The sequence below is a fragment of the Natator depressus genome, chromosome 6 (assembly GCF_965152275.1).
Source record: "Natator depressus isolate rNatDep1 chromosome 6, rNatDep2.hap1, whole genome shotgun sequence".
In the NCBI taxonomy this organism is placed as follows: domain Eukaryota; kingdom Metazoa; phylum Chordata; order Testudines; family Cheloniidae; genus Natator; species Natator depressus.
In genome coordinates, this window is record NC_134239.1 from 118,079,440 (window position 1) to 118,106,443 (window position 27,004).

At 41.3% G+C, this 27,004-nt stretch overlaps 1 protein-coding gene across 1 annotated transcript in view; it reads right to left on the bottom strand.

Moving 5' to 3' along the window:
• PRKCH (protein kinase C eta) overlaps positions 1-27,004 on the bottom strand; it is a 165,320-nt gene that overhangs the window by 109,518 nt on the left and 28,798 nt on the right. The window contains exon 2 of the mRNA XM_074956411.1: positions 24,154-24,217. Coding sequence (XP_074812512.1) covers positions 24,154-24,217 — 64 coding nt within the window. The remainder of the gene's footprint in view (positions 1-24,153; positions 24,218-27,004) is intronic.

The following is a 27,004-nucleotide window of genomic DNA, read 5'->3' on the forward strand; positions in this document are numbered from 1 at the left end:
CTACATATATAATCAATGTTAGGTATGTTTGTTCCTTCCTCTTCTGAGATTTCCACATGAGAGCTTGCTAAACATTTCTGTAACTGCAACAGCCCTAAAAGCAGGTCATTAACAAGTTTATTCCCTTACACAGACTCCTACATATAAAAGGAGAGAACAACCACACAGATATGTGAATAAGTTAAATATTTCTCCAGAAACTCGTATACCAAACAACTGCTATGGTGAAGACTTTTGGCAAACAGCTGTCGTTTCTCACACTGGGAGACTACCTTCACTTTGGAAATATAGTAATGAGAACTTATCTTCAAGTCTTTAGGCTAGCAGTAGCATTGGCTTGGCTTCATAGGTAGCCCTAAACTGACTAGTAGAGTGAAAGAGCTTACACAATGGCATATACTTTGTCACTGTTCTGCTAATGTAGCTGGAGGCAGCTTTTCAATTCTAAAAGGGCTGATTCCCAAGATGGCTGTATTCCAGGAAGATTGATCAACGTTTGGAAAACGTAACTGCCACAGACAATCCCTGATGCAGCTAACAAATGACTATATCTGGTCAAAATTTTCCAACAGGAAAATTGTCCCACTGAAAAATTCCCACTGTCGAACTGAAAATTTCAAAACAAAACAAGATTGTTTTTTGAAAAGAGAAATAAAGTCTTTGATTTGAATCAAAAAGTGAGCTGTAGCTCACGAAAGCTTATGCTCAAATAAATTGGTTAGTCTCTAAGGTGCCACAAGTACTCCTTTTCTTTTTAAAAATAAAAGTGTTTTGCTTCAGATTTTTTTAAAAGAAATGCTAACATAAATGCTTCCTGTTTCAGGAACAGGGCTTCCCTCATCATCCCAGACCTGCATGATGATGCGATCCCACCACTCAGTGCTAATTTCCTGAGCCTACCATGTGCAACTGTTCCGTGAATGCAAAAAATAATCTAATGTTGCTCCTATCCATATCAGACAGCACGTCAGGCAACTGTGAATCCTGTTGAGTTAAGAATTTCACAATTAACTTTGCTACCGTCTGTGATGTGTTAATGGCAGTTAGCGGAGCACTGAAGAGCAGTGCAGGATCCATCCTTTCACACAGGGATGGTGGGGCAAACAGCAAACAAGAGCTGTTGAAAAATGCTGCAAATTGAAGTTGGAAGTACATGGAATGCTGGGACGGAAAACAATGTATCATGGGACACTGAGACTGGACCCATGTTGCACTGCGATCCATTCCGCCTTCCCACAAGACCTAGCGGAAGATGGTGGTAAGCTGAACGGTGGATAACTTACACAGTGCACTGCTCTCACTGTCAATGATAGTGTCCCAAGTGTGGACGCACTCTGCCAACAGAGGGAGTGTAGTGTGAACATGCAATATCAATTTTCTTATAGCACTTTTTGATTGTTGACGAAACTTCTGCCGACAAAACTCTGTAGTGTAGACAACGCATCACTCTCTGTAATCCTTTTACTCCTCTGAATCACACCTAAGCACAGTTTAAACATGGTTGTGATCTAACTACGTTACAGAAATTATAACCTAATGCACAAAGGGACTTATTCTCAGTTCTTGTTAGTGACAACCTAGGGACAAAAGAAGTGAATAGCTTTTTTGTGGTGAACTACTACAAAGAGGGTGGATATGAATATCCCTAATAACAGGACAATGCTCAGTGGAGAATCGGTACAGAATAGGTTTAGAAATATAAATATAATATTGTGCAGAAAAAAAATCAATCACATCTTTAAATCTGTATTGCAACTGTAGAATTATTTACGATTTGCTCAGCACCATAGCCAATAATTTATAATATGCTATTTCCTGCAGTTTTATACCTAAAAGAAGAATTTCTGGATTCCCACTATAGCCAGTCTACCCAGCAGGCAATTACATAAGAACATAAGAACAGCCACACTGGGTCAGACCAGCAGCTCATCTAGCCCAGTATCCTAGATGAGCTGCTGGTCTGTCTTCCGACAGTAGCCAGTGCCAGATGCTTCAGAGAGAATGAACAGGACAGGGCAATTTATTGAGTGTTCCATCCTGTGTCATCTAGTTCTAGTTTCTGGCAGTCAGAGGTTTAGGGACATCCAAAGCATGGGGTTGTGTCCCTGACCATCTTAGCAAATCGTCACTGATGAACCTATTCTCCATGCTTTTATCTAATTTGGTTTAGAACCTAGTTATACTTTTGGCTTTCACAACATCCCCTGGCAATGAGTTCCACAGGTTGCCTGTGTGTTGTATGAAGAAGTACTTCCTGATGTTTGTTTTAAACCTGCTGCCTATTACTTTCATTCGGTGACCCCTAGTTCTTCTGTTATGTGAAAGAATAAATAACATTTCCTTATTCACTTTCTCCACACCAGCCATGATTTTATAGACCTCCATCATATCCCCGCTTAGTCATCTCTTTTCTAAACTGAACAGTCCCAGTCTATTTGATCACTCCTTGTATGGGTGCTGTTCTATATCCCTCATCATTTTTGTTCCCCTTCTCTGTATTTTTTCCAATTCTAATCACGGGCATAGTTTGGGGAGACAGGGAGGTGCTGCACCCCCAAACTACAAGCCTCGTGCCCGTGTGGAATTCGCCACCCTCATGTGTGGCCCCACTGGCCTGAGTGGAGCTGCCCCCCCATCCCAAATATAGAACTCAAATTACGCCTATAATTCTAATATATCTTTTTTGAGATGAGGCAACCAGAACTGCATGCAGCATTCAAGATGTGGTCATACCATGGATTTATATACTGTAGTGGCATTATGATATTTTCTGTCTTATTATCTAACACTTTTCTAATGAGTCCTAACATTCTATAGCTTTTTTGACTGCCACTGAACACTGAGTGGATGTTTTTGGAGAACTGTGCATGAAGACTCTTTCTTAAGTAGCACCAGCTATTTGAGAGCCCAACATTTTGTACATATGTTTTCCAATGTGCATTACTTTGCATTTATCAACAATGAATTTCATCTGCCATTTTGTTGCCCAGTCACCGAGTTTTGAGAGATCCCTTTGTAACTCTTCACAGACAGCTTTGGACTTAACTATCTTGAGTAAGTATGTGTAGTCTGCAAATTTTGCCACCTCACTCTTTACCCCTTTTTCCAGATCATTTATGACTATGTTAAACAGCAGTGGTCCACGTTGAGCTCCTTGGGGGACCCCTCTATCTACCTCTCTCCACTGTGAAAACTGACCATTTCTTCCTACCCTTTGTTTCCTGTCTTTGAACCAGTTACTGATCCATGAGAGGATCTTCCCTCTTATCCCATGATTACCTATTTTGTTTAAGAGACATTGGTGATGAACCTTGTCAAAGGCTTTCAGAAAATCTAAATACACTACACCCACTGGATCACCCTTGTCTGTATGTTTGTTGACCCCTCAAAGAATTCTAACAGATTGGTGAGGCAAAATTTTCCTTTATAAAAAGCATGTTGACTCCTCTCCAGCATATTGTGTTCATCTATCTATGTATCTGATAATTCTGTTCTCTACTACAGTTTCAAACAATTTGCCTTGTACTGAAGTTATACTTATTGGCCCATAATTGCCAGGATTGCTTCTGGACCCTTTTTTAAAAATCGGCATTACATTAGCTATCCTCGTCATCTGATACAAAGGCTGATTTAAATGACAACTGTGGTATGATACTGTAACCTATATCAGTTTTGCAATTTCATATTTGTGTTCCTTCAGAACACTTGGATGAATACCAGCTGGTCCTCGAGACTTATTACTTTTTAATTTATCAATTTGTTCTAAAACCTCCTCCACTGGTATCTCAGTCTGGGACATTTCCTAAGATTTGTCACCTAAATACAATGGCTCAAAGAAGCAGTCATTAATGATATCTAGAAATTTTATCTCTGCATCCCATCCTGAGGTGACATGTTCCCAATCAATATGGGGATAGTTGGAATCTCCCATTATTATTGGGTTTTCTATTTTTGTAACCTCTCTATTTTCCCTGAGCCTTTTACAGTCACCAGCGGCATCCTGGTCAGGTGGTCAGTAATATATTCCTACTGCTATACTCTTGTTATTCAAGCACAGAATTTCTATCCACAGAGATTCTGTGGTACTAGTTGATTCATTTAAAATTTATACTAAATTTGACTCTATACTTTCTTTCACATATAGCGCCACTTCCACACCAGTGCAACCTACTCTGTCATTCCTATATATTTTGTACTCTGGTATTGATAAATTATCATCGTTCCACCAAGTTTCTGTGATGCCTATTATTTCAAGATCTTCTTTTAATACCAGACATTCAATTTTACCCATCTTAGTACTTAGACTTTTTGCATTTGTATACAAGTACTTATAAAATTTGTCAATACTCAGTTGTCTGCCTTCATGTGATGTAACTGAATGGGAGTCTTTTGTATGACTGTTTTGTTTGACCACCAGCTCCTCCCCAGAACTGCACTAGTCTGTCTAGATGTCTCGAGAGCTCCACAATCTTTGCACCCAGCAGGCAATTCACCATGCAATTCTTCCAGTCATCACAGACCCAACTATCTATATTTCAAATAATTGAAACCCCCCTTACTATTACCTGTTTCTTCCTAATAACAGGGGTCCCCTTCCTAACCCTAACCTTCTCAGGCATTATGAAATATGTGAGGCAAGAAATTGGCATGCTATCATATCCCATTCAAAAGAATTGCATGTTTACTTAACAAAAGAAAGTCAATGGGAAAAATATTTTAGTCATATGACTAAGACAGCACTGATTTTATTACTTATTTGTAAATGAATAGCAGAGGTAGCATGGGATATAGAAAAGAGAACAAGCCTGGAAGACAAAATCCTGAGTTCTAATCCCAGTTCTAACACTAATTCACTGTGGACCTTTAGGGAAACTGATTTGGACACAGCAAAATCTGAAGTGAAACTTCACCATAAACTTGAACCAAGCTCCTAATTTATTTATTTATTTAGAAGATCAGAAAAGTCCAGTGTAGGTGGCATACCCCCACACATTATATTTTCACAACACACTTTTGCACTTCTTGGTTTCAACTAAAGCAAAGGTACTGAAATAGCATGAGAAAGTCTGCTCTGAAATTATTTCTAGCCCAGTTAAAAACAGTGAATATGAGGAATATCACAAGACAATCTGATTTTGTAAAATTTAGAGCCCCATTTCTACTCCATAGAGGTTTGGAAAAGGTTTCATAGATCACTGAATACCTACCAGAGCCTCCTAACACTTTACGGTTCACCTGTCACTAACACAAAGAGAAGAATGACATTCCTCTTCTATTCTCAATTTTAAAAATAGCTACAAATATATATAAATTGTCTTTTCCTTTGAAAGGAAATCATTGAGAGAGCAGTCACTGCTTGTACTACAGAGATTGCTTTGGTGCATGTTTCTTTCAATTTCTGCTTAAGACTTGCACCAATATAGTCAGAAACCATTTAGAGAGAAGAGGGTTCACTGAAAAGGTATAGGATGGATTCATGATCTGAAAAACACCTTACAGTGACAGACTAAAGGAGATCAATCAATTTAGTTTATCAAAGAGAAGGTTAAGACTCTAAACTTAAGAGGCAAACTTATTCACAGGGATGTACACACATCTGATACTAGACATCTCTTGAATCTAGCAGATAACCCCATAACAAGGTCCAGTGGCTAGAAATTGGTCAGAAAACATGAAAAAAAAAAGAAATAAGACGCAAATTTTTAACAGTGAGAGTAACAAACCATTGGAACAGGTCTCCAACGAATATCACAAATTTTCTATCGCTTGGAGTCTATAATTCAAGATTTAATGTCTTTCTAAACTATATGCTCTATTTCAATCACCAGTTCTTGGATTCAGTTCAGGAATTTCTATGTGAAATTCTACAGCCTGTATTATTCATAGTTTTTAAGGCCAGATGGGACCATTAGATCATCAAGTCTGACCTCCTGTACATCACAGACCATTAAAAATTTCAACTAGCTCTCCCTATACTGACCCTAATAACTTGTGTTTGACTAAAGCACATCTTCCTGGAAGGCATCTGGTCTTGAAGACCTCAAGAGATAGGAAATCCACCACTTCCCCTGGTAGTTTGTTCCACTGGTTTATCACACTCACTATTAAAAATGTGTGCCTCGTTTCTAATATGAATTTGTCTGGCTTTAATTTGCAGCCATTGGTTCTTTTATGCCTTTCTCCACTATATTACACAGCTCTTTAGTACCCGATATTTTCTCCTCATGGAGGTACTTACTGTAATCCAGCCACATCTCAGTCTTTTCTTTGATAAACTAAATAGATTGAGCTCTTTAAGTCTCCCAATTTAAGTCACTGGTTCTCAACCTATTCACTATTGAGGGCCACATATGCAGCTCTCTGTGTGTTATGTGGGCTGTATCCACACACTATATCTATACTACCTGTATGGCCCTGAGGATGTCACATGGGCTGCAGTTGTGTGCTGACTGGGCCACAAACAGCCCGCGGTTGAGAACCATTGCTCCAAACGTTTCTCCAAACTTCAAATCACAGCTGTAGCTTTTCTCTGCACTCTCTCCAAATTTTCAACAATGTTTTAAAATGTGGACACCAGAAATGTACACAGTATTGATCTCATCAATGCCATATACACAGATACAATTACCTTTCTACTTAGTACACCACAAACACAGCAAGAACTCTGTTTTTTTCAGCCAGACACTCAGATATCACAAAATATGTTCTGAGGACAAAGACCAGGATACACAACTTAACAGTCTTAAAACTGTCTTCACAAAGCAAGGACACTCCACCAGACAACTAGACTGCATCATGGAAAGGGACACCCAAATACCCCAAGAGAACCTGATTCAATACAGAAATAAAGCCCCCCCCCCTCCCCGCACATCCCTCGTTGTCACCTACCACTCCACACCAGAACTTATATGGGGGTATCATCGAACAACTACAACTCATATGCGATGGGGAACCCATCCTGAAAGAAATCCCCCTTCTGGCCTTCAAACAATCCTCCAAGCTCATCAGAAGAAGAAACAAGCACCCCACAGACCAGGACACACCAACTCAAAGCGGAACCAGACCCTACCAGAACAACAGATGCAAAACCTGCAGACACATCTCCACTGCTACAAATGATTAACACCCCCCACAGCACGCCTTTCAATTCCCGCGGATCCTACACATGCTTATTACAACATCCATTGCACTAAATGCCCCAACTACGTCCGTGAAAACAGACAGACAATCACTATGCTCTCAAGTGAATTCACACAGGAAAATGATAAAAGACAAAAACACCCTCTCACCTGCAGGTGAACACTTTTCACAAATTTCAGAGTAACAGCCGTGTTAGTCTGTATTCGCAAAAAGAAAAGGAGGACTTGATGCATCCGATGAAGTGAGCTGTAGCTCACGAAAGCTTATGCTCAAATAAATTGGTTAGTCTCTAAGGTGCCACAAGTACTCCTTCACTTTTCACAAAGTGCTCACTCTATAGCTGACCCCTGAGTCCTCATCCTCAAAGGAAACCCACACAACACTTTCAAAAGATGAGCCTGGGAGCTTAACTAACACTATAACATTAACAATTTGTAACAATTGCTAGACACTAAAAATAATGGACTGAACAAAGAAACTGGATTTATGGCTTATTGCAACAATCTGTAACCCACTAATCCCCTCTTTTTGTCCTATGACTACAGAGGTGTTAAAGGCCCACTGTACCTTGAATGATCCCTTACAATATGTGCTAACTACTTATGCTAAACAACCTGTTCCACCTTGCATTTTGCTGTGACACTGTGTGTACCTTTCCCCTCAGCTGAAGAAGAGCCCCGTGTGGCTCAAAAGCTTGTCTCTCTCATCAACAGAAGATGGTCCAATAAAAGATCCATCCACCTGGTGTCTCTAATATCCTGGGACTGACACAGCTACAACTATACTGCATTTATTACATCTATGCAGTTGCCTTTATAAACCACATTTGTAATCTTATCCAAAAATGAAATCCGTTTTGACAAAACAGATTTTCCATAAAGCCTTTTGAACTGTCATTAATTATATTCCCATCCTTTAATTCTTTATTTGAATCCTGTATCAATTTTTCAATTATTTTGCCTGGGACCGATGTCAGGCTAATTGGTCTATAATTACCCAGGTCATGTCATTTGCCCTTTTTAAACACAGGCACTAGCCCTCCTCTGGTCTCCTGGAATTTCCCTGGTATTGCAACATTTATTAAAAATTAACATCTGTGGACCAAAGCTCTCCTTGGCTAACTCTGAAGACTTTTAAGTTATCTGAGCCTGCTGATTTTAAAATGTTTGTCACTAGTAGATGATGTTTAAAATCCATTCTCGTTAGTTACAACAGCCTGCTTCTTTCTAAATATAAACTAGAAACATTTACTGAACACATCTGCCTTTTCTGTATCATTAACTAGGTTACCATCTCTATCTAATAAGGGGTTTGTCTTATGCAGGGGTGGCCAAACTGTGGCTCCAGAGCCACATGTGGCTCTTCAGAAGTTAATATGCGGCTCCTTGTAAAGGCACCAACTCCGGGGCTGGAGTTACAGGCACCAACTTTCCAATGTGCTGGGGGGTGCTCATTGCTCAACCCCTGGCTCTGCCACAGGCCCTGCCCCCCACTCCACCCTTTCCCGGCCCCTCCCCTAAGCCTGCAGTACCCTCGCTCCTCTCCCTTCCGCTCCGAGCCTCCTGCATGCCACGAAACAGCTGATCGGGAGGTGCGGGGAGGAAGGGGGAGGCGCTGACTGGTGGGGCTGCTGGTGGGCGGGAAGCGCTGGGAGCGGGGGCAGAGCCGATGGGGGGGCTGCTGGCATATTACTGTGACTCTGGCAATGTACATTGGTACTTAAAACACCTTCTTATATTGTCCTTAGCCCTGCCAGCCATGGATTTTTCCCTGATGTATATATTGATTGCTATTTACTTCCCTTCTCCACCAACCCACACACCTTTTTTTTTTTAAATTGAGGTCTTCAGTTCCCTGCTGAACCAGGATGGGGTTTTGTTACAAGTTTTGGACCCAGCAGACTAGGAGACAGATACAGACACAAGAGGGAGGTGACAGAAACACAGCTGTCTCCTGTGCTTGCTTTATTGTTCTTGCAGCAAAACTAAAACCAATACAAACCAACGCAAAAGTGCACTGGAGAAGGGGAGTGCTCAAACATTTAAAGGGTCAAGACATCACATTTTTACCTAAAATTGTCCTCTTTCCTGATTGTGGAATCATGGCTTTTTTGACCATCTAATCATTCAAATTTTTCTATTCCCTCCTCAATCAATTTCACTCATAATTTAACTCCGCTTTGGGATACTAGTCCTTCTATAGTGATATTTATTTATTTATATAGGGCTGTTGATTAATCGTAGTTAACTCACGTGATTAATTCAAAAAAATTAATCTCAATTAATCGCAGTTTTAATCGCACTGTTAAACAACAGAATACCAAATTAAATTTATTAACTATTTTTGGATGTTTTTCTATATTTTCAAATATATTGATTTAAATTACCACACAAAATACAAAGTATACAGTTCTCACTTTATATTATTATTTTTATTCCAAATATTTGCACTGTAAAAATGATAAACAAAAGAAATAGTATTTTTCAATTCACCTCATACAAGTACCATAATGCAATCTCTTTATCATGAAAGTGCAACTTAGAAATGTAGATTTTTCCTTTTTGTTACGTAACTGCAGTGAAAAACAAAACAATGTAAAACTTTAGAGCCTACAAGTCCACTCAGTCCTACTTCTTATTCAGCCAATCGCTCAGACAAACAAGTTTGTTTACATTTACGGGAGATAATGCTGCTGGCTTCTTATTTACAATGTCACCTGTAAGTGAGAACAGGTGTTCACATGGCACTTGCGTAGCCGGCATTGCAAGGTATTTACGTGTCAGATATACTAAACATTTGTATGCCCCTTCATGCTTCGGCCACCATTGCACAGGACATGGTTCCATGCTGATGACGCTTGTTAAAAAAAAGAAAAAGAAAAAAGTGCTAATTAAATTTTGACTGACCTCCTTGGGGGAAACTAGTATGTCTCCTGCTCTGTTTTACCTGCATTCTGCCATGTATTTCATATTATAGCAGTTCATTTTTTTAATCGTGTGATTAATTTTTTAAATCGTGATTAATTTTTTTTAATTGCTTGACCACCCTAATTAAAAAACTAGTCAGGACTGCCCTTTGTTTGTCCGTATTGAGCGTGATCTGGACATAACAACTAGGCCCTAGGCTACCACCAACTTCCAGTCCACTGATTAATTCATCTTCACCCATCATAATGAGATCTGAAATAGTTACCCTTGTGTTAGGTAAAGTACTTTTTGTGTTAGAAAATCACTGGCTAAGATTTTTGGAAATATGAGGTTTTGCTACTGGCTGCATGAGACCTTCAGCATATGTCTCCTAAAGTTAAGTCCCCTATAACAACACATTTTTTCTTCTTTCCACGCCGTACAGACAGGTGTTCACGTGGTATTTATCCTGTTCTCTAGTTTAAGTCAGTGGACTATAACGGACTCTCACCAGTACTCCCTCCTCGGCTTTGTTAATTAGCCCATTGATCTCTATGCATTCAAGATCCTGAAGTTCTGAGTCACCAAAAAATTAAACAGGAAACAGTGTCTTTAATGTAGAACACCAGCCCTTCACCTCTTCTACTCATTCTATCCTTCCTGAACTGGTGGTAACCAGTGATTTTAACAATCCAATCATGCAAATCATCTCACCAGATTTCAGTTATATCAAATTTCTTCCCATCAGTGAGAATTGTCAATTCTTCTTGCTTATTACCCAGACTGCTAACATTGCTTATATACCAATTTAAAATTTTCTTCTCTTATTATACAGGAAGTCAGGCTACAAGTTCATAATCGCCCATTTTGGCTCCAGGACCTTCTCCCACTTGCTCCTCTTGGCTCTGTTGCACAGGAGCCCTCAAAACTGGAACCCTTGCTCCCTCATCCAGCATGCTTCCCTTTCACAAATAAAATGCCTATGAATGCCACGTTCTTCCTTGAATAAGTGCTAACTATATAGGCAATGATTCTAAAGAGCTGCAGAACAGACAAGATGCATGAGAACCACGATGCTTTAATCAGGTATCCTTTCCCCCCAGAGCATCTGTGCATTCTTTTAGATTGGAGCCTCATTGGGATACAGACCTTGGGTGAAATCCTGGGTGAAATCCTGGCCCCACTGAAGTCAATGGCCAACACCCCACTGATATTACTGGAGCCAGGATTTATCCCCTTGTAGGTAAAGCATCTAACCTACTGTTGGCATTATATACATAAATAAGTTTCTGTATATTCAAGACTATGTCTCCACCTCACTCCCATTTCTCAGCCTATAAGGGGATAAAATCATCAATTTGAACTTTTCCAAGCAAGCCGGGGAACTCAGTATTTCCATACATATTATCAAACGACAAGCAGCCTGAAAGCAGATTATCTGTTGCTATGTTCTTTTCCCAGCAGTATACTGAGGGAAGGCACTCTATTTTTGCATGCTTTTCTAAAAATCACTCTCCATACTCGATGAGCCTATTAGGTCTTACGTGCAAGCTGTACAGCAAATACTCATCCTCTGTATCTTTGCTTTCCACTGCCAACCACAGAGTTTGCAAGCTATCAAGATCGCAGAGTTTGACAGATTCAGGCCCTTGTCCCTTTGGATATAGTTTGTCAATCCACTTTGTTGTGGCATAACACTAACATTAAAGTAATGTTGTCTTCAAGGGGAATGACGCTGAGTAAGCCACCAGTACCCGTCCAAGAAAATGTTAAAATGAAGTGAAAAACTCTGTTCCTCATTATGGTCAGAAATTCCGAGATCGTGGAACAGATGGTGATCTTGTATATTATATATAAGCTTCAAAAATCACACAACACAGCTAGCTGAGGATATAATTTAACCCTGATGTTATTTGCTAAATTTATATAAGATCCTCAAGGTTTGGGTATGCACACTTGTCTGGCAGATATTTTCTGGTTTATTTTTTAAAATATAACATGACTAGTGTTGAATTACAACAGAAGATCTTTCTGTGTGCTAGGATTATTCCAATAATTACTAAACTCAAGTGGATTATTTCCAGGAAGGAAGGATGCCCTGTGGTTAAGGCCAAGGACTGGATCTCAGGAGATCTGTATTTATTTTGTGTCAGACTCCCTGTGTAATATTGGGCCAATCACATTATCTCTTTTCAGGATCAGGCTCTTTATGGTCTGCCTTTTCCTTAACCTGAATCCAAATCTTCCTGAAATCTGTGGGACCAGGATCTTCCCCAGTCTTAATTTTGGGACCTAGCCCATCCCTGTTACTTGGCCTCTGCTTTGGCTAATGAACAGTTTGGCCTTCAGAACCAAGCTTCTTATTGCTATCCAGAGAGCTGTGGTATCTGCTGAGCTTGAAAGTCTTTCGGGTTGTGCAAGCTTCTTGTGCCCTGTCAAGGGAACAACAGAGATGGAATTTCCAAAGCTCTCAGCACTGCCCTTCTCTGCTTCCATGAAAGTCAATGGACCTTTGAGACATCAGTGGGAGCAGAGCTGAGTGCATTTGCAAATCCGGCCCTACAACGGCACATGTTCTTGTACAGTGTAAAGTGACCATTCAGCAGGGCCTAATGAATTCCCTTGGTAACTACTGAGATCATTTATTTTTCCAGATCCATCCTCTCATGGTAATAAAACTTCTCCTTGCTGCTCTGCATCATGTGTGGCCTCAGGCTAGTCACTTAATCCCTCCATGATTCTGTTCCCTGTCTGTGAAATGAAGACAACAATACTTCTTTTCTCCCACTCTATGTCTCTTTGGATTGTAAACTCTTTGGGACAGAGACTGTCTTTTAGTAAGTGCATGTACGCTGTCTAACACATGCCTCTGTATGCTTTTGTCTGGGCCAGTAACCTGTAAGTTAAACTGGCCCATTTAATCACCCATCAATTCATCAGCTTGTTATAAGCTATATCTGGTTGTTGGGAACTAGAAGTTTGCCGTTCCTATTTCCATTTGGTTTTTACCTACTTCTCAAAACAAATGACTCACCTGACTTCTTAAACCGCTTGAAAACCATATATTAAATGTATGGGTGGGGGAGGGGGAACCAAAGATCAGGACTAGTCTCTCTCACTCATCATTCTTTTTTCTTATGGAAGAATCTAACAAGGCATCTGTGTTAGAAATTTTATTGCTGAGGGAAGAGGGTACCGCGTTATAGGAAGGATAGTGTCCTGACAGTGTTAAAACTCAGTTTGATTTTGACTGTATCGCATAGGACTAAATCATGCTTTAACCAGAATACAGAACCATGCTGCAGTCTTAGTCTTTGGTTTTCTATGCTATGGAAGCCTGTCATGGTGCCTGACCCAACTACAGTATGACAGTGCTTGACATACTCGCAGCGAACTGGACCTTTGTTTAATTGGTTCTCAAATCATGTTACATCCTTGGGCTCTACTAAGATGGGCATAAAAACACTGTTTAGTCAACTCAAACCAAATTCTGCAGGGTGCTGAGCATCTCAGCTCCCATTGACTTTAATGGGAAATACAGGCATTTAGTACTTCTGGGGCACTTCTCCTTGTAGGATCAAATTCCTGTACTGCAAAACCAAATCTTTTTTAACAGCGCCAGTGCTACTGTCTTGTGTGGCCTTCCTAACAGAAGGTGGCTTTTCATAGTGTAAACAGGACCCCCTGTAAAGTTACACTATTACTTACTATATGAATTGCAATAGCACATTCCACTAAGCACTCTACACATATAACAAAAAGACAGTTCCTGCCCCAAACAGTTTACAGTCTAAATATAGGACGAGACACCTTGAAGTTTAGCAGACAGAAGTTGTAACTAATGAGGGGTTACATTTTAAATGTTCAGAAGTTGGTTGAGATACACATCCAAAAGCTCAGAGCTATCAGTCTATTGGAGCCAGGAGAAAGGGCTGGAAATAATTACAAGCCTAAAGAAAAATTCCATGCGATTTCTGTGCAAAAGTTTAGGGAGCCAGGAGCTGTTGCCAGGGAGGAGGAATCTTATCAATCCTTGTGCATGTCCAATTACTATTATTTGTAATATCATAGAGCCAGGAGCCCCATTCATGGGCCAAAATGCCATTGTGCTAGGCCCTGTACAAACAAAGAACAAAAAAGACTGTCCCTGCCCTAAGGGGCTTACAATAAAAGGGTATGTCTACATTATGGAGACTACTTTGGCATAGCTATAGTGTAGCCAGTAACTACAGCCGGCATTACCCAATAGTGCAGACACAGCTTACTCCAACAGAAGGGGTTTTTCTGTCAGTGTAGGAACACCACCTCCCCAATGATGCTAGCTAGGCCTCTTCCATCCACATAGCTGCATCTACATTGCCAATTAGGTTAGCACTGTGGTTTTTTCACACCTCTCACCAACACAGCAATGCTGATATAACTTTTCAGTTTGGACCAGACCAGAGTAAGGACAATAGACAACAAATAGATGGATACAGGAAATCGGGGGAGTACAAGGAAACAATGAGACAAAAGTGGTCAACATGATAGGCAGTGGTCTCAACACTGTCTCTAGCTGTCAGGTGAATGTTTTGATGACTCAATAAAGCAGTGTAACTAAATATTTCTTGTCTTGAAACCTCTACAGCTGCCTACGGAGAGGAGGGGAAGGACGGGACAGGGGAAAAGATGACAATTTTTAAATTATTATTATAAAAGAAAAACACTTGAGAATAAAAACAAGTATTAAAAGAAACTAAAGATACAAAAAAGGATATATTACTATCCAAAAATACACCATCTGCCTGAGATTGAGAGCTACAAATTGCAGAGGTTTTTCTGGTTTACAGGCAGGTTCTGGTCTCCTACTGTCAGCAGCACCACCTACTGTCATTAAATATTCAGGAACAGGTGCCAAATCTGCACTATCGAATGTTTGTCTGCTGAACATTCTCTTTGTTCTATTTCTAGCCGATAGCTTCAATTTGCCTCTCTCTTTCCTGGCTCTTCAAAACAAAGGACTGGAACAAGAAAGGAGGGGGGAACCCAGAATGGAATTTTATGATGGTACTATGATTCTGAGTGGCAATTTAGAAAAACTAGGCAAGTTCAAAAGAGTCCGAAGCACTAAAATGGAAAGGATTATAATATTCTGTATGGTTTACTTTATTAAAATCAACTCAATAGAATGAATTCATAGTATTGGTTTCAAGTAACCTTGGTCAAAATGGAAAGGAATAAGAAGCAAGATAGGTGCTGTGTTGTCTCACTGTCTCCTGGTAAACCCCCATCTGTTTGGATCCATCTGTTGTCTTTTGTTTTATATTTAGATTGAAAACTCTTTGGTGAGAGACTTTTTGTTCATTGTGCTACATGCTGTACAAACACAGGAGTCATGGTCCGTGACTAGGGCTTCTAGGCATTATGGTAACACAAATAATTAATTAATAATAATAATAGTGTATAATAAGTGTATATTTTGTAAGCATAATGCTGCACCTTATGTGCAAAGTAGCCTGCCAGCAGACTAAGTTAGCCTTATGCTACTGGAGTTCCAATGGAGAGGAGTTTCATGCCATCTCTCAGCTACATACTCGCGGTTTCTCTGTGCTCATTCTGGCCCTACCTCAGCAAAGCACTTAAGCACATGCATAACTATAAGTCCATGAGCAGTCCCACTGATTTCTCATTGATTTCTGGGCGTGTGATTGGATAACTTGGTATTGAGAATAATTAATACATACTGCATGTGGGTCTTTCTACCGTATAAAAATTACTGATTTCCCCTTTTACAACCGAAGTCAGTATTCAGTAGAATAAGGGATGGGAACAGGAAATGGATGGCAGGTCTTAATTTATAGTTCATCTCTATTCATTCTGAATCATGGCTGATTCACAGAATACCTGCAGAGGGCACTGACAGAGCTGCAAAACCACTAATGTAAATTGCATAAATTGCAGAAACTCTGTGTATCACTCATCTTATCTGAAGAAGAGTGCCACATTTCACACAGACTAAGAAAGGAATCTGAGTGAAGCTCCATAAAAGGCACAATATCAAACAACTGCTGGGGACTATAAAGAGTGATTAGAGTATGGAACTATATCAGTAATGTCTCATGGCTATACAACATATTCGTCTGTGGCAGCATGCAGGATGTGCTAGGTGCTTTACAGACACTGAGGAAGGGACAGTCCATTCCCTGGAGAGCTCACAGTATAAGGACAAAGAGTCCTGTGGCACATTATAGACTAAGACATACTGGAGCATAAGCTTTCATGAGTGAATACCCACTTCTTCAGATGCATGTAGTGGAAATTTACAGAGGCAGGTATAACTATGCAAGCAAGAATCAGGCTAGGGATAACGCGGTTAGTTCACTCAGGGAGGATGAGGCCCTCTTCTAACAAAGACTGCGAATGGCTAGCCAACTACAAAAGCAGTTTCTCCTTCCTTGGTGTTCACACCTCAACTGCTAGAAGAGGGCCTCATCCTCCCTGATTGAACTAACCTTGTATTCACCCACGAAAGTTTATGCTCCAATATGTCTGTTAGTCTATAAGGTGCCACAGGACTCTGCAGCTTTTACAGATCCAGACTAACACGGCTACCCCTCTGATACTTGACAGTATAAGGACAGACCACAAGCAGACAGAGGTTAGGAGAAGGGGAAAATAATTAGGGAATTTTATACTGTTAATTAGATTCATTGTAGACAGCACAGAGTGTTTCAGAGGGACTTAAAGCAGAAGTGGATTTTTAAAAGGGATTTAAAACATAGTCAGGGTTGGAAATTTATGGATGATCTAAGAGTGATCACACAATCCCTAGGGAGCTGTATCAAAAAAGGCACAAAAGTGATTGCCTTTAAACCAATATTCAGATGGGTCTTCCCCAGTCATAAGACACTGCTGAGAGAGAGCCATTTTCTCATGACAAGGTACCTCCTCCATCTAAGTCCTGTGTACAAAGTGTCCCTACGTCATGCTACTCAAGACAAGGGCTCCACAAGGTATGCTTCATGTTCATGTATTGGAGATAGAATGGGCATTAATTGGCTTCCAGCAGAAGCCATCCGCTATGAAGTAGTGGGGAGAAAACAACCAAAAAACTAAGTATTAAAAGCCCATTCAAAAAAAACTAATAATAAAAAATATAATGTTAAATGAAAGAGCACTGATGATCACTATTTTCAAAAGTAAGTAATGATTTTGGGTGTTCGCCTTTAAAAGGACCTGATTTTCAGAAAGTGCTGAGCACAACCCTTTGGAAAAATCAAGACTCTTTGAAGTGTCTCAAGTTGGACACCCAAAAACGGAGGCACACGAAATCACTAGCCTCGTCTGAAAATCTTGACTTACAACTACATGAAAAGATGAAAAAGGACTGTGAAATAGATATTTTTTTAAAAAAAGAAAAAGCTGGTGTTTCTTTCCACCACAATAGAGTATTAATTGCAGCAACAAACTGCAGTTGGTTGCTTTGTGCAATGTTTGCAGCACTAGCAGGAACTCGGTCAGTAACATGTGTGTGTCAAGCATGTGGTGATCACAGTCTGAGGTAGAGAGGTTAATTATTTCTGTTTTGGTGGGTTCACACAGGAAATACAAGCTGAATAGGAGGGGAGTCTGTACAGAATAATAAGCAGAGAGAGCAAAACAATTTTTGTGAAATCCTGTTTTGCACAGAGATACGAGCACATTTACTCAATGCAGCTAGAAAACAGAGAGAGACCATAGCTAAATTATCCTCAAAGTCACTTTTTCTCTCTTCCTATGGCACCATTTTCCCCTCCTAACAAAAATGATGTGTACTTTTAACCCAAGTAACTGGCATATATCCATGTCTCAGAACAGCAAGCCAGTGCTGGAAGAAAGATGAGCCATCCTCACAGGAGCTTCCCTTTGAGGAAGTACGGAAGTCTTCAGAGAAAAACAAGGATGCCGTTCAGTTAAATTAATATTCAGTAGCATCCACTTGGAGTTGACTGAAGAATATCCTTCCACCAAATCCCTACTAAATAATATCAGTGGGTTGTCCAGTGAAGGAAATAGGGTCTGAGAATAAAGTGGTAACACTAGGGCTAAAAGAGGGTCATTAATATAGGGAGGGATTTATCCGCACAACACCATTGTGAGGTATGTGTCACAGATTCAGGATAACTGAACATGTATTCTCCCTCCGTTGTCACTCGAGGGCACCCACTTAAGGTTTCTACCTCCCAGCCATCACCTCTCTTGGGCAGAGATCCATGTCTCTCTTCCTGCTGACTGGGGTTTTAAGGCTGTGCAGCTGCCTGCCCTACACTGCGATATCCCCAGCAAGACAGTCTGAATAAAGGCCAGACCCTGTGCCTTGCTTTCTCTCCAAGGGCTCTGAACAGCATATTGCCAGCAGTTACAAGTTATCACCCGGCTCTTTCTAAGCAAGCACCTTTATTCTTAAGGGGAAAGCATTACATGGAATACTTGTAAAAAACAATAAAGGTTCCTATACATGCTAAAATCTTACTAGAGATCACCCATCAGTCTTATGGTGCCCTTTCCAACCCTTCTCAAAGGATTGGGGCCTTTGGAGAGAAAGTCCTGCCTGTTTGCTGGCTTAGAAAGAAGGCCCTTAGTCAGTTTAAATGCAGCCCTTTTAGCCAAAAGTCCTTTCTTTGTTGAGGGTCTCTGGGAAATCCAGTTTGAACCAGTATATCAAGCCTCCCCAGGGGTAGTACCACTCTGGAGGTGTTTAGAACCTGAACAATTCACCCTAATCGCCCCCCCCCCGTTTTGTTTTTTTTACTGATTTTTGAAGATTAAACATTTTTAAATGCACTTTTAGAAACGCTGGCTCCCTGCAACTAAAGAACCACCGTCCCCACAGACTCCAGACTGTGTGTGAGAGAGAGAGAGAACACACGCATCTGAGACCTGATCAACCCCATATTAAACCAGCCTTGAGTGAAACTCAGGGAGTTCACCACTAAAATCGAAAAAAGGAATGTTCTGCTGCTGATAAAGCACCCCCACCCCAGGAATGTCCCTAACGAGAGTTATACCCACCAAGGTTGTAAAGACGCTGGAAAATTAGGGAGAATACACAAAGAGACTTAACAAATGGTAAAATAAGCTCAGACCTGAGCTTTATGCTGACCATGTGTACAAATAAAGGTCACAATTAAGTTACAATTTGGGCATGAAAAATAAAATGTAAAGAACTTGGGCAGGAAGGAGGACACATAGATGCCAGTGTGTAATTGGTTAACATTTTTGTTATTTAGGAGCGTGAAAGAGTGTAACAGGTTTAGTAAATTGAAGGAGGGAGCTAGTTTTACCTATATAATGTAAATAAAAAACAATGCTCTTTGGGAACCATTTCCAGACTGCAGCTCAACATCAAGCTGCTGGAACTCTGACCCCTCTGTACGACCGTGACGTGCAGAGGCATCACCGGGAACCCACAGATGAATTAATCCTGACTGGCCATTGGGTGAAATTTGTACAGTGGAAGTGGTGAGCATAAAAAATTTGCTTGGTAGATGTATTCTGTGTGTGTTGCTAATAAATAGATGTTTAGAGCACAACTGTGTAAGGCTCTTTCACTGGGAAAAGGTTCCGCAGACCCATAGAGCCCTGAGGAAAAGGGCGGGTACTTAAATTGACCAGGTTTCTTCCTGAGCCCCGTGGGTAAGGATAGGTGCCTTACACACTGAGCCCTCTGAAAGGAAAGGGTGCGGGTGCCTAAATTGATTGGGTCATGCCTTAAACCCTCGGTAGCGTGCAGGTGGGGTGCCTGAAATTGACCAGGTCACACCTTGGGCCCTGGGTAGGCGGGGTGCCCGAAATTGACCAGGTCACGCCTTGACCCCTGGGTAGGCGGGGTGCCCGAAATTGACCAGGTCACACCTTAGGCCCTCGGTAGGCGGGGTGCCTGAAATTGACCAGGTCACGCCTTGAGCTCTGGGTGGGCGGGGTGCCCGAAACTGACCAGGTAACAACAACAACTCAGGCCTAGGGCACATTCAAATTTTACACCTAAACAAAAAGGGCACGTCTTGACTAGGATTTAAAGATGTGATGCGATGTTGTTATCACATCTTTAAATACTAATCTAGACAAGGCCAAAGAGTTGCTTACCTTATGTTTCATTACTTAACTAAGCTTCACAAACAAAAAACCATGGAACTGCACAGATCTACCAGGTACTTCCATTCTCCCATGCTACATCCCACTCTACTGGCCTTCCTGCCCACTCCCCCTATCTGGCTCCTGGCTACAGCTCTTGGCAGTACCTCATCATGGCTTCTCTGTCCCCTTCATTCACGTCCCATGCCATCTAACTCCTTCTGCCAAGTCCCAAGTCTCTAGAGAGATCAAGCCTTGACAGTGGAAGTCCCAATCTGACATACCTGGCCTGGGCTCACTTCTGGTAAGCTATAAAGCCAGAGACACAAACTATCTCCGTAGTGGAGCTGCTAGCTCCATTTCACATGGCAACTTTGGACACAACTCTTTACCTCTCCCTCATCCCTGTTACCTACAGAGTTGCATCCAAAGATGGCTAAACAGGCAGCCTCTCTATCTGGTGAACCTCAGTGATTCATGGCCTCTGGGTCATGGACCTTAGCAGGCCTGACAAACTGGGATCCATGCTGCTCAGGCTCACTACAGCCTAGAAATACGTCCCAGGGAACATTGGCAAAGTTGCTGGTCTCCCTGCTCCCCACTTAACTCCAACCTCGGCTAGAAGAAAGCCTTGTCTGTACTAAAGAATTTCACCAGTTTAACTAGAGTGATTCAAAATCTATTTTTAGTTAAACTGGGGCAATTTTCTGGTACAGACATGCTTGCACTGGTAAGTTTACCTTGTCCTATTTGTTACAAGTAAACAGATGAGGTCAGAGTTAAGGTTGTGTGACTGACTGACTGGACGTGGGATGAGAATTTTTATGCAATGCAGAAAACGAACACCAATGTGTCTGTGTGAGCTCAGCGACTGGCAGTGGTATTGCAAGCCGATGGGCTACCTCACTGGCTCGCACACCAAAAAACACTCTCCAGCCACAGGATTGCACTCCCTTTTTCTTCAGGGCTTTTGTTTTAGTTCTTCAAAATAAAGTGATTTGACACAAGTTCAACATTGCAGTAATGTCCTTTCCCCTGACCCGGGGTCTTCCACAGAGGCCCCATCTATTCCCTACAAAGTTAGTCTCTGTAGGCCATCTGGCTGGGTGTTAAGGCAAGCCTCCTTCTCCTTCCTAGCCTGCTCCCTGCAGGATTACACTCTGTAGGCCCTCCTGCAGCTGGGAGGCAGCTGATAAGTCATGGATGGGGCTGGGGCCAACTCCTTTTAAGGGCCAGTCAGCCTCTGACAGGGATATGGAAATTTTCATTTTTAAATCACCGACTGAAAATTTTTTCTGTCACCTGTGACTTGACAGACTCCTAGCAGACAGGCATCTGCATCGCAGCACTCAGACGTGGCACTCTTGTTAGCAGACTCACAGAGGTGAAATAACTGATAGAGGGGTAACATATTCAAAAGTGATCAAGTAATTTAGAACCCTAAGTCCCATATTTAAAAGTGACTCAGGCTCCTAAGTCTCAATGAGTCTAGGGTTCGAAATGCCTATGTCGCTTTTGAAAATGAGACTTAAATGCTTTTGAAAATTTTGCCCCGGACACTTGGCGCAATGCTGGAGCTCTCTAAACAATGAATAACTGGACACGAGGACAAAGCTGTCTCTTCAGGTGAAGGCTGGGACACACTGAAGGGACGGAGCTGAGATACAAAGGGAAGCTTACTCTGCTACTTGTGCTGTAGCTCTTTGATATATGATCTTCCAGGGACACCCGGCCCCTGTGACAAGTGATGAATTCACTTATAAATAATTTGTTGCAGATGAGATACCTCATTAAAGTCAAATCCACTAAGAGAAGATTATCAATAGTGGGTCAGGTTCACGGCCTGGATCCTTGACTTCCACAGGGCGAAGACAGGCTGTGAGGCCCTCGAGGCCCACCCACAGCGAAGGTGCAAGCTGTGAACAACTCCCACTCCTATCAAGGGCTGGAGCCACCTGGCACAGCCCACAAAGTGGGAGGGGGCGGCTAGCGATGAGGTGGGACCAGAGCACCCTGGTGATGTGCAGAATCAGTACATCTTCTGAGCAGCTTCTGTGTCTAAATTTCCCTTCTCTGGCAAAGAATGGCAGAGCTACCACCCCATTCCTAATCCTGGAAGTGAATTCCCACTCTGGCACTGCTGGGGGCAGGGGGGAAACTGAATCAAGTACAATAAACATAATGAGATAATTTCACAGGTGGCATAGACCAAGGTCTGGAATAACACATGGCTTAGTGAACAGGGACACCAGAAAAAAGCCAAATGCAAATGACACCACTGAGAAGTAGTATGTGGATTTTCAAACCAAAACCAGGACCAAAACCAGCAGATCTTTGTGGGACTCTGCAAATGTACGGACAGCAGGAGAAAAGCAGAGTCTCAATAAAGAAACAGAATAGAACACCTGTGCCAGATACTGAAAGACTATTTAGCAAAATTATGAGTCCCACTCCAGCTCCCATTGAAGTAAATGGGAATCCTTCCATTGACTTTATCGGAAACTGGACTGGACCCAGGGTCAGCAGCCATGCATCCTTTGGAGTCCTACAGAGTGCAGAGTCACAGAGCACCTAGAACAGTAGGACCATCTAAATACCAACATTAAGCTCAGCGTTCCTCTCAAAACAGCTCCTAATCCTTTTCACTGGGAAGAGTCTTCCAGATACAAAACACATAAGGATCTTCCAGCATCTCCTCACTGCCTACACCCATGTCTGTCTTCCCCAAAGCTAACCATTCCCTCTGTTAGTTTAGGAAGGCCTAAGGGCTTCACACCCCGACCCAGGTGTCTGTGTCTGCTCCCCTGGGAATAGCTGCCTGACAGCTGCCCCTGCCTCTGGACTAGGATTGACCTGGAGTCTCTAAGAATTAAAGATTGTAATAAAAGGTTAGATTATGTTAATCGAAGAAACCTCCAGGAATACGTCCAACTAAAATTGGCAACCCTACTCTGGACAGGTGACTGTTTACAATCCTTCTGAGCACTGGGGAAACAAGTCTTGGAACTTGGTTGGCACCTGGAAGTAGAATCTTCCCAGCTAATAGCTCAGACACTGTCTGTCAAGGACCCAAAACATGTTTAGTGGGAGGTTATTTATTTGGAGCTATTATGTTGCCTTCCAAACAGCCCTGCTACTGAACTGAACTAAACTAAACTAAACCAAACCAGTGTATGCATATAGTAAACATCCCAATAAACCAATCCGCCCACACATTTACTATCCCATAACCACCTCACATAAAATATTAATAAATTATTACAGATCAGCTCCATACCCTTCACATTTCCACCTTATTGAAGTCAATGTGACTTAAGCACACGTGTGTGCTGGAAAGAAGCTGTTTTGTCTTTTCCAAGCAGGCATTCCAGCTTTCATAGCTTCCTGTAGCAAAGCAGTCATCTGTGCTCACATACATACCTGAGCATGCTTTAATTGTTATCAAAACAAACAACTGGAAAGTTGAAAACATTTCACAAAAGGGGTAGTCATAGAAGTAAATTTAAATCAGAAGGGAAAGAACAAATGAAGAATATTTTTTAAAGGCAACTTTTACACTGAGAAGCATATAGATGTCCGGTATTATGTGTCTTTCTTGAAACAGAAGCACTTGTGAAGTAGATGGATGAAATTATGGAATGAAGATTATCAGGAAGAAATTTATATATTTGGCACACCCCATCAAAGGTACTCACCTGGAAATTTCAAGTGAATGAAACTATCAGTTTGAAGGATAACCTGGGAGAAATGAACCACATCAGGCACGAATCAGCTCACTTGGTCCGAGATCACAATGACAAAGGCCCATGTTGTATACACAATAAGCAGTCCATAAGAGTCTCTTCAAAAGTACCTTTGTTACTCATAAAATATTCAGTGTTCAGCGGTATGTGAGTTTTACATGAAAAATACTATGATCCATAATATTTACAGTACATTAGCGAGTGACAGCTTAAACTTAAGCAATGATGGATTTAAAAACGTCTTTGAAAACATGCCAAAATATTTCTCTTACCTTCAGTGAAGCTACCTGTAAGAGTGATTACCACAAACACTTTTCCCTCTGGCTCCAGATCCACCTGAAAAAGATTGGGGGACAGGAGGAGAAAGTATGCTTCAGAATAAAGTCTTCTCTTTGCATGTTGAATTAATCCAATACTTGACAAACATTTAAAGTTGTGTAAGTTATGCTCCTTTAGACCTGATGTTCAGAAATATAGAGCTCCCTCAGCTCCAATTGCTCACCACCTCGGTGCGGGAGGGAGAATCTGGTTCTTAATTCTTTAACAATCCAGTGTGTTGAACAGTCTCATTCTTGCATTAAAATATGTGAGTGAAATAATCAATAGAATCTAATATTATTATAATTTGTCAGGCAGACTCAGTGGTAATAAGCCCTTAGGTTATCTGGACAGAATGGAACCTACAAGGTGTATCGCTTTTAGTCTGGTGAATTAAAAAAGTTTGTTCATTTAGTCCCCTATTATCTCATATTGTGCTTGTTTTAGAGTCACTGGAAAAATATCAGTGCTGTGTATAACATAAGCCCCCGTCTGTGCCTGATCCACAGACTTTAGGAGTCTCTTACCCCGGGCCAGCCAGGGTATGCTGTCCTTTAACTCAAGCTACAGATAGCCACATGAAACAGTTCTGGAGGTCCCAGGTTCAATCTCCAATGATGATGAAGTTGAAGGCCATTACCTTCCAGCTGAAGGAGCCAAGGAATTTTTTATTTTGAAACATTTCTTGAAAGTTCACCTCATTTATTGCAGCCTTGCTAAAAATTACTGATGTTCAAGTCAGCCTGCCACATGGTACCTATAAAAAGTCTCTGCTAATTTTATCCTTGCTAATTTAAAGACAAGCTTCACACCAGGTGTGTATTGATAATCTTTGCAGAAGAAAAATTCTGAAAATAGAGCTCCCAGGAGGAATGACTAAACACGATAAATTTCCAGTTGTCTTTGTGCTTGTCTTAACTTGTTTTAGATGGGAAAATAAAATGATTTAACAAGCCACTAACGCCACCGTTAGATAACAAAGTTTAACACCTAGGACCGACATGTTTTAAATACACCTTGCTGTGCAAATGTAGGTGGGACTGATATACTGTCTAGTAGAACAATGTGTTTTCAGGGGTTGGGTCAAGACTGTGAGACCAAATCCCATAGGATTTTAAAAGTACCCCCAAATTCACCACTTCTGCTCCAAGTGCCAAATGCATATTTTCAACTTTGCTTTCCTTCGTCAATATAAACACAATGCACACCAGCCAATAAAGAAAATCTGCACAAAACCTTCCCCCTGGAGAGAGGGAGAGAGAAAGAAGGATGAACCGGCATGATACACGTCATTTGAGGCACGCTTGGAAAGCGCTCAGATACCATAGTGATGGTCATGCTGTAACAGCCTGAATAGAAGACAGAATAGTATGGTTGTTCCCAAACTGTGGTCTGAGGACCATTGGCGGGTGGTCTGGAGGACAGCCACAAGCGGTTCACAGAACTCTAGCTCATCATGTGGTGCTAGCTACTACTCGTTATCTCCAGCTGCTGAACTGCAATAAAATGCAGTTTAAAAATAGGTTCACCTTGCATTTAAACAGTTGCTGTAGGAACTATATAAGTGCTGCATGACCATGAACGGTAGGAGAGGTGGTCCCCACAGCTATAAATGGGAGAAGTGTTGGATAAGTCAGTCCCTCTACTGAGTTGTGTGGTTAATATTAATTAGCACTTTCTGTTAGCACTATCCAAGAAATGGTGCAGCACCACTACCAGGGAGGCTAATTACAGCTGGACTAAGAAAAGCAAGCAGCAAATGATATTCTGGAAGGGACAGTAAAGTGCACCATTCTCACACCTCTCTCATGCCCCAGATCTTGGCACCAGTATAGAGAAATAATCAATACTTTTAAAATTCTCACTCAGAAGTGCAAGCGAGTGAACATGAGACACCACAAAGGAGGAAAAGAGCAAAGTGAGGGTGAAAGAAAGGATGAGAGCTAGCATACAATGGTTATTTATACATCCCAACAACAGTTCATTGTGCTCTACAGACAAAAAGAATGACAGGTACATGCATACAAGGAATAAAAGACAAGGAAACCCATTGTTTCCTGACAATAGCTTAACCAGAGTTGCTTGGGAATTTTCTACTGAAGGGTTTTTTGGATGGAAAATGTGTCAATTATGCTGAATCCCACCCTTCCCCACACCCTCAACTGGGAAAATCTAAGCTGAATGTGTCAGTTTGAGTCGACATTAACCGATACATCTGCCTTAGCTACCACTGTCTCACATGTGCCTCCATTCTCTCCTATGAGATCAGCTCCCTGGCTAGACTACGCTTCCCACGATGTCACGTCCCCTGTGGACCTAAATTCCAATATTACTGGGTTTCTATGCACTCTTTCAACTGTCCTAAATAGTTTGTTTAAAATAAATAAAACTGAGTTATGGGCCTTTGGGAACAGACAGGTCAAGCTTCTGTGGATAAATTCTTCATTTTATCTTGAAAATGAGCTAAGTGGGTCTTCAAACATAAAATCTAAAATGCAAAATCTGTCACTATGCATTGTTTTTCTGCTAATTTCATTAGGTGAAGATGCCTCAGTCTTTCACTTCCACATCCAAGAAGAGGAACATTCCCTGTTTCTCTTCTTGAAATTTAATAGTAGGCCTTAGTCTAGAGTTCTGCCCAAGTAAAGACTGCAGGATTTAGCCCTATATATATTTTCAATGGACCTTACATAGTATTTGAAACAGAACAAAAGCACCAAACATGGAGTTTGGAACAGCTTCTGCATGAGCTCGTTGTGTCTTTGCACTCCACTTTAAATATGGTTTGTGCGGCCAAGGTACCAT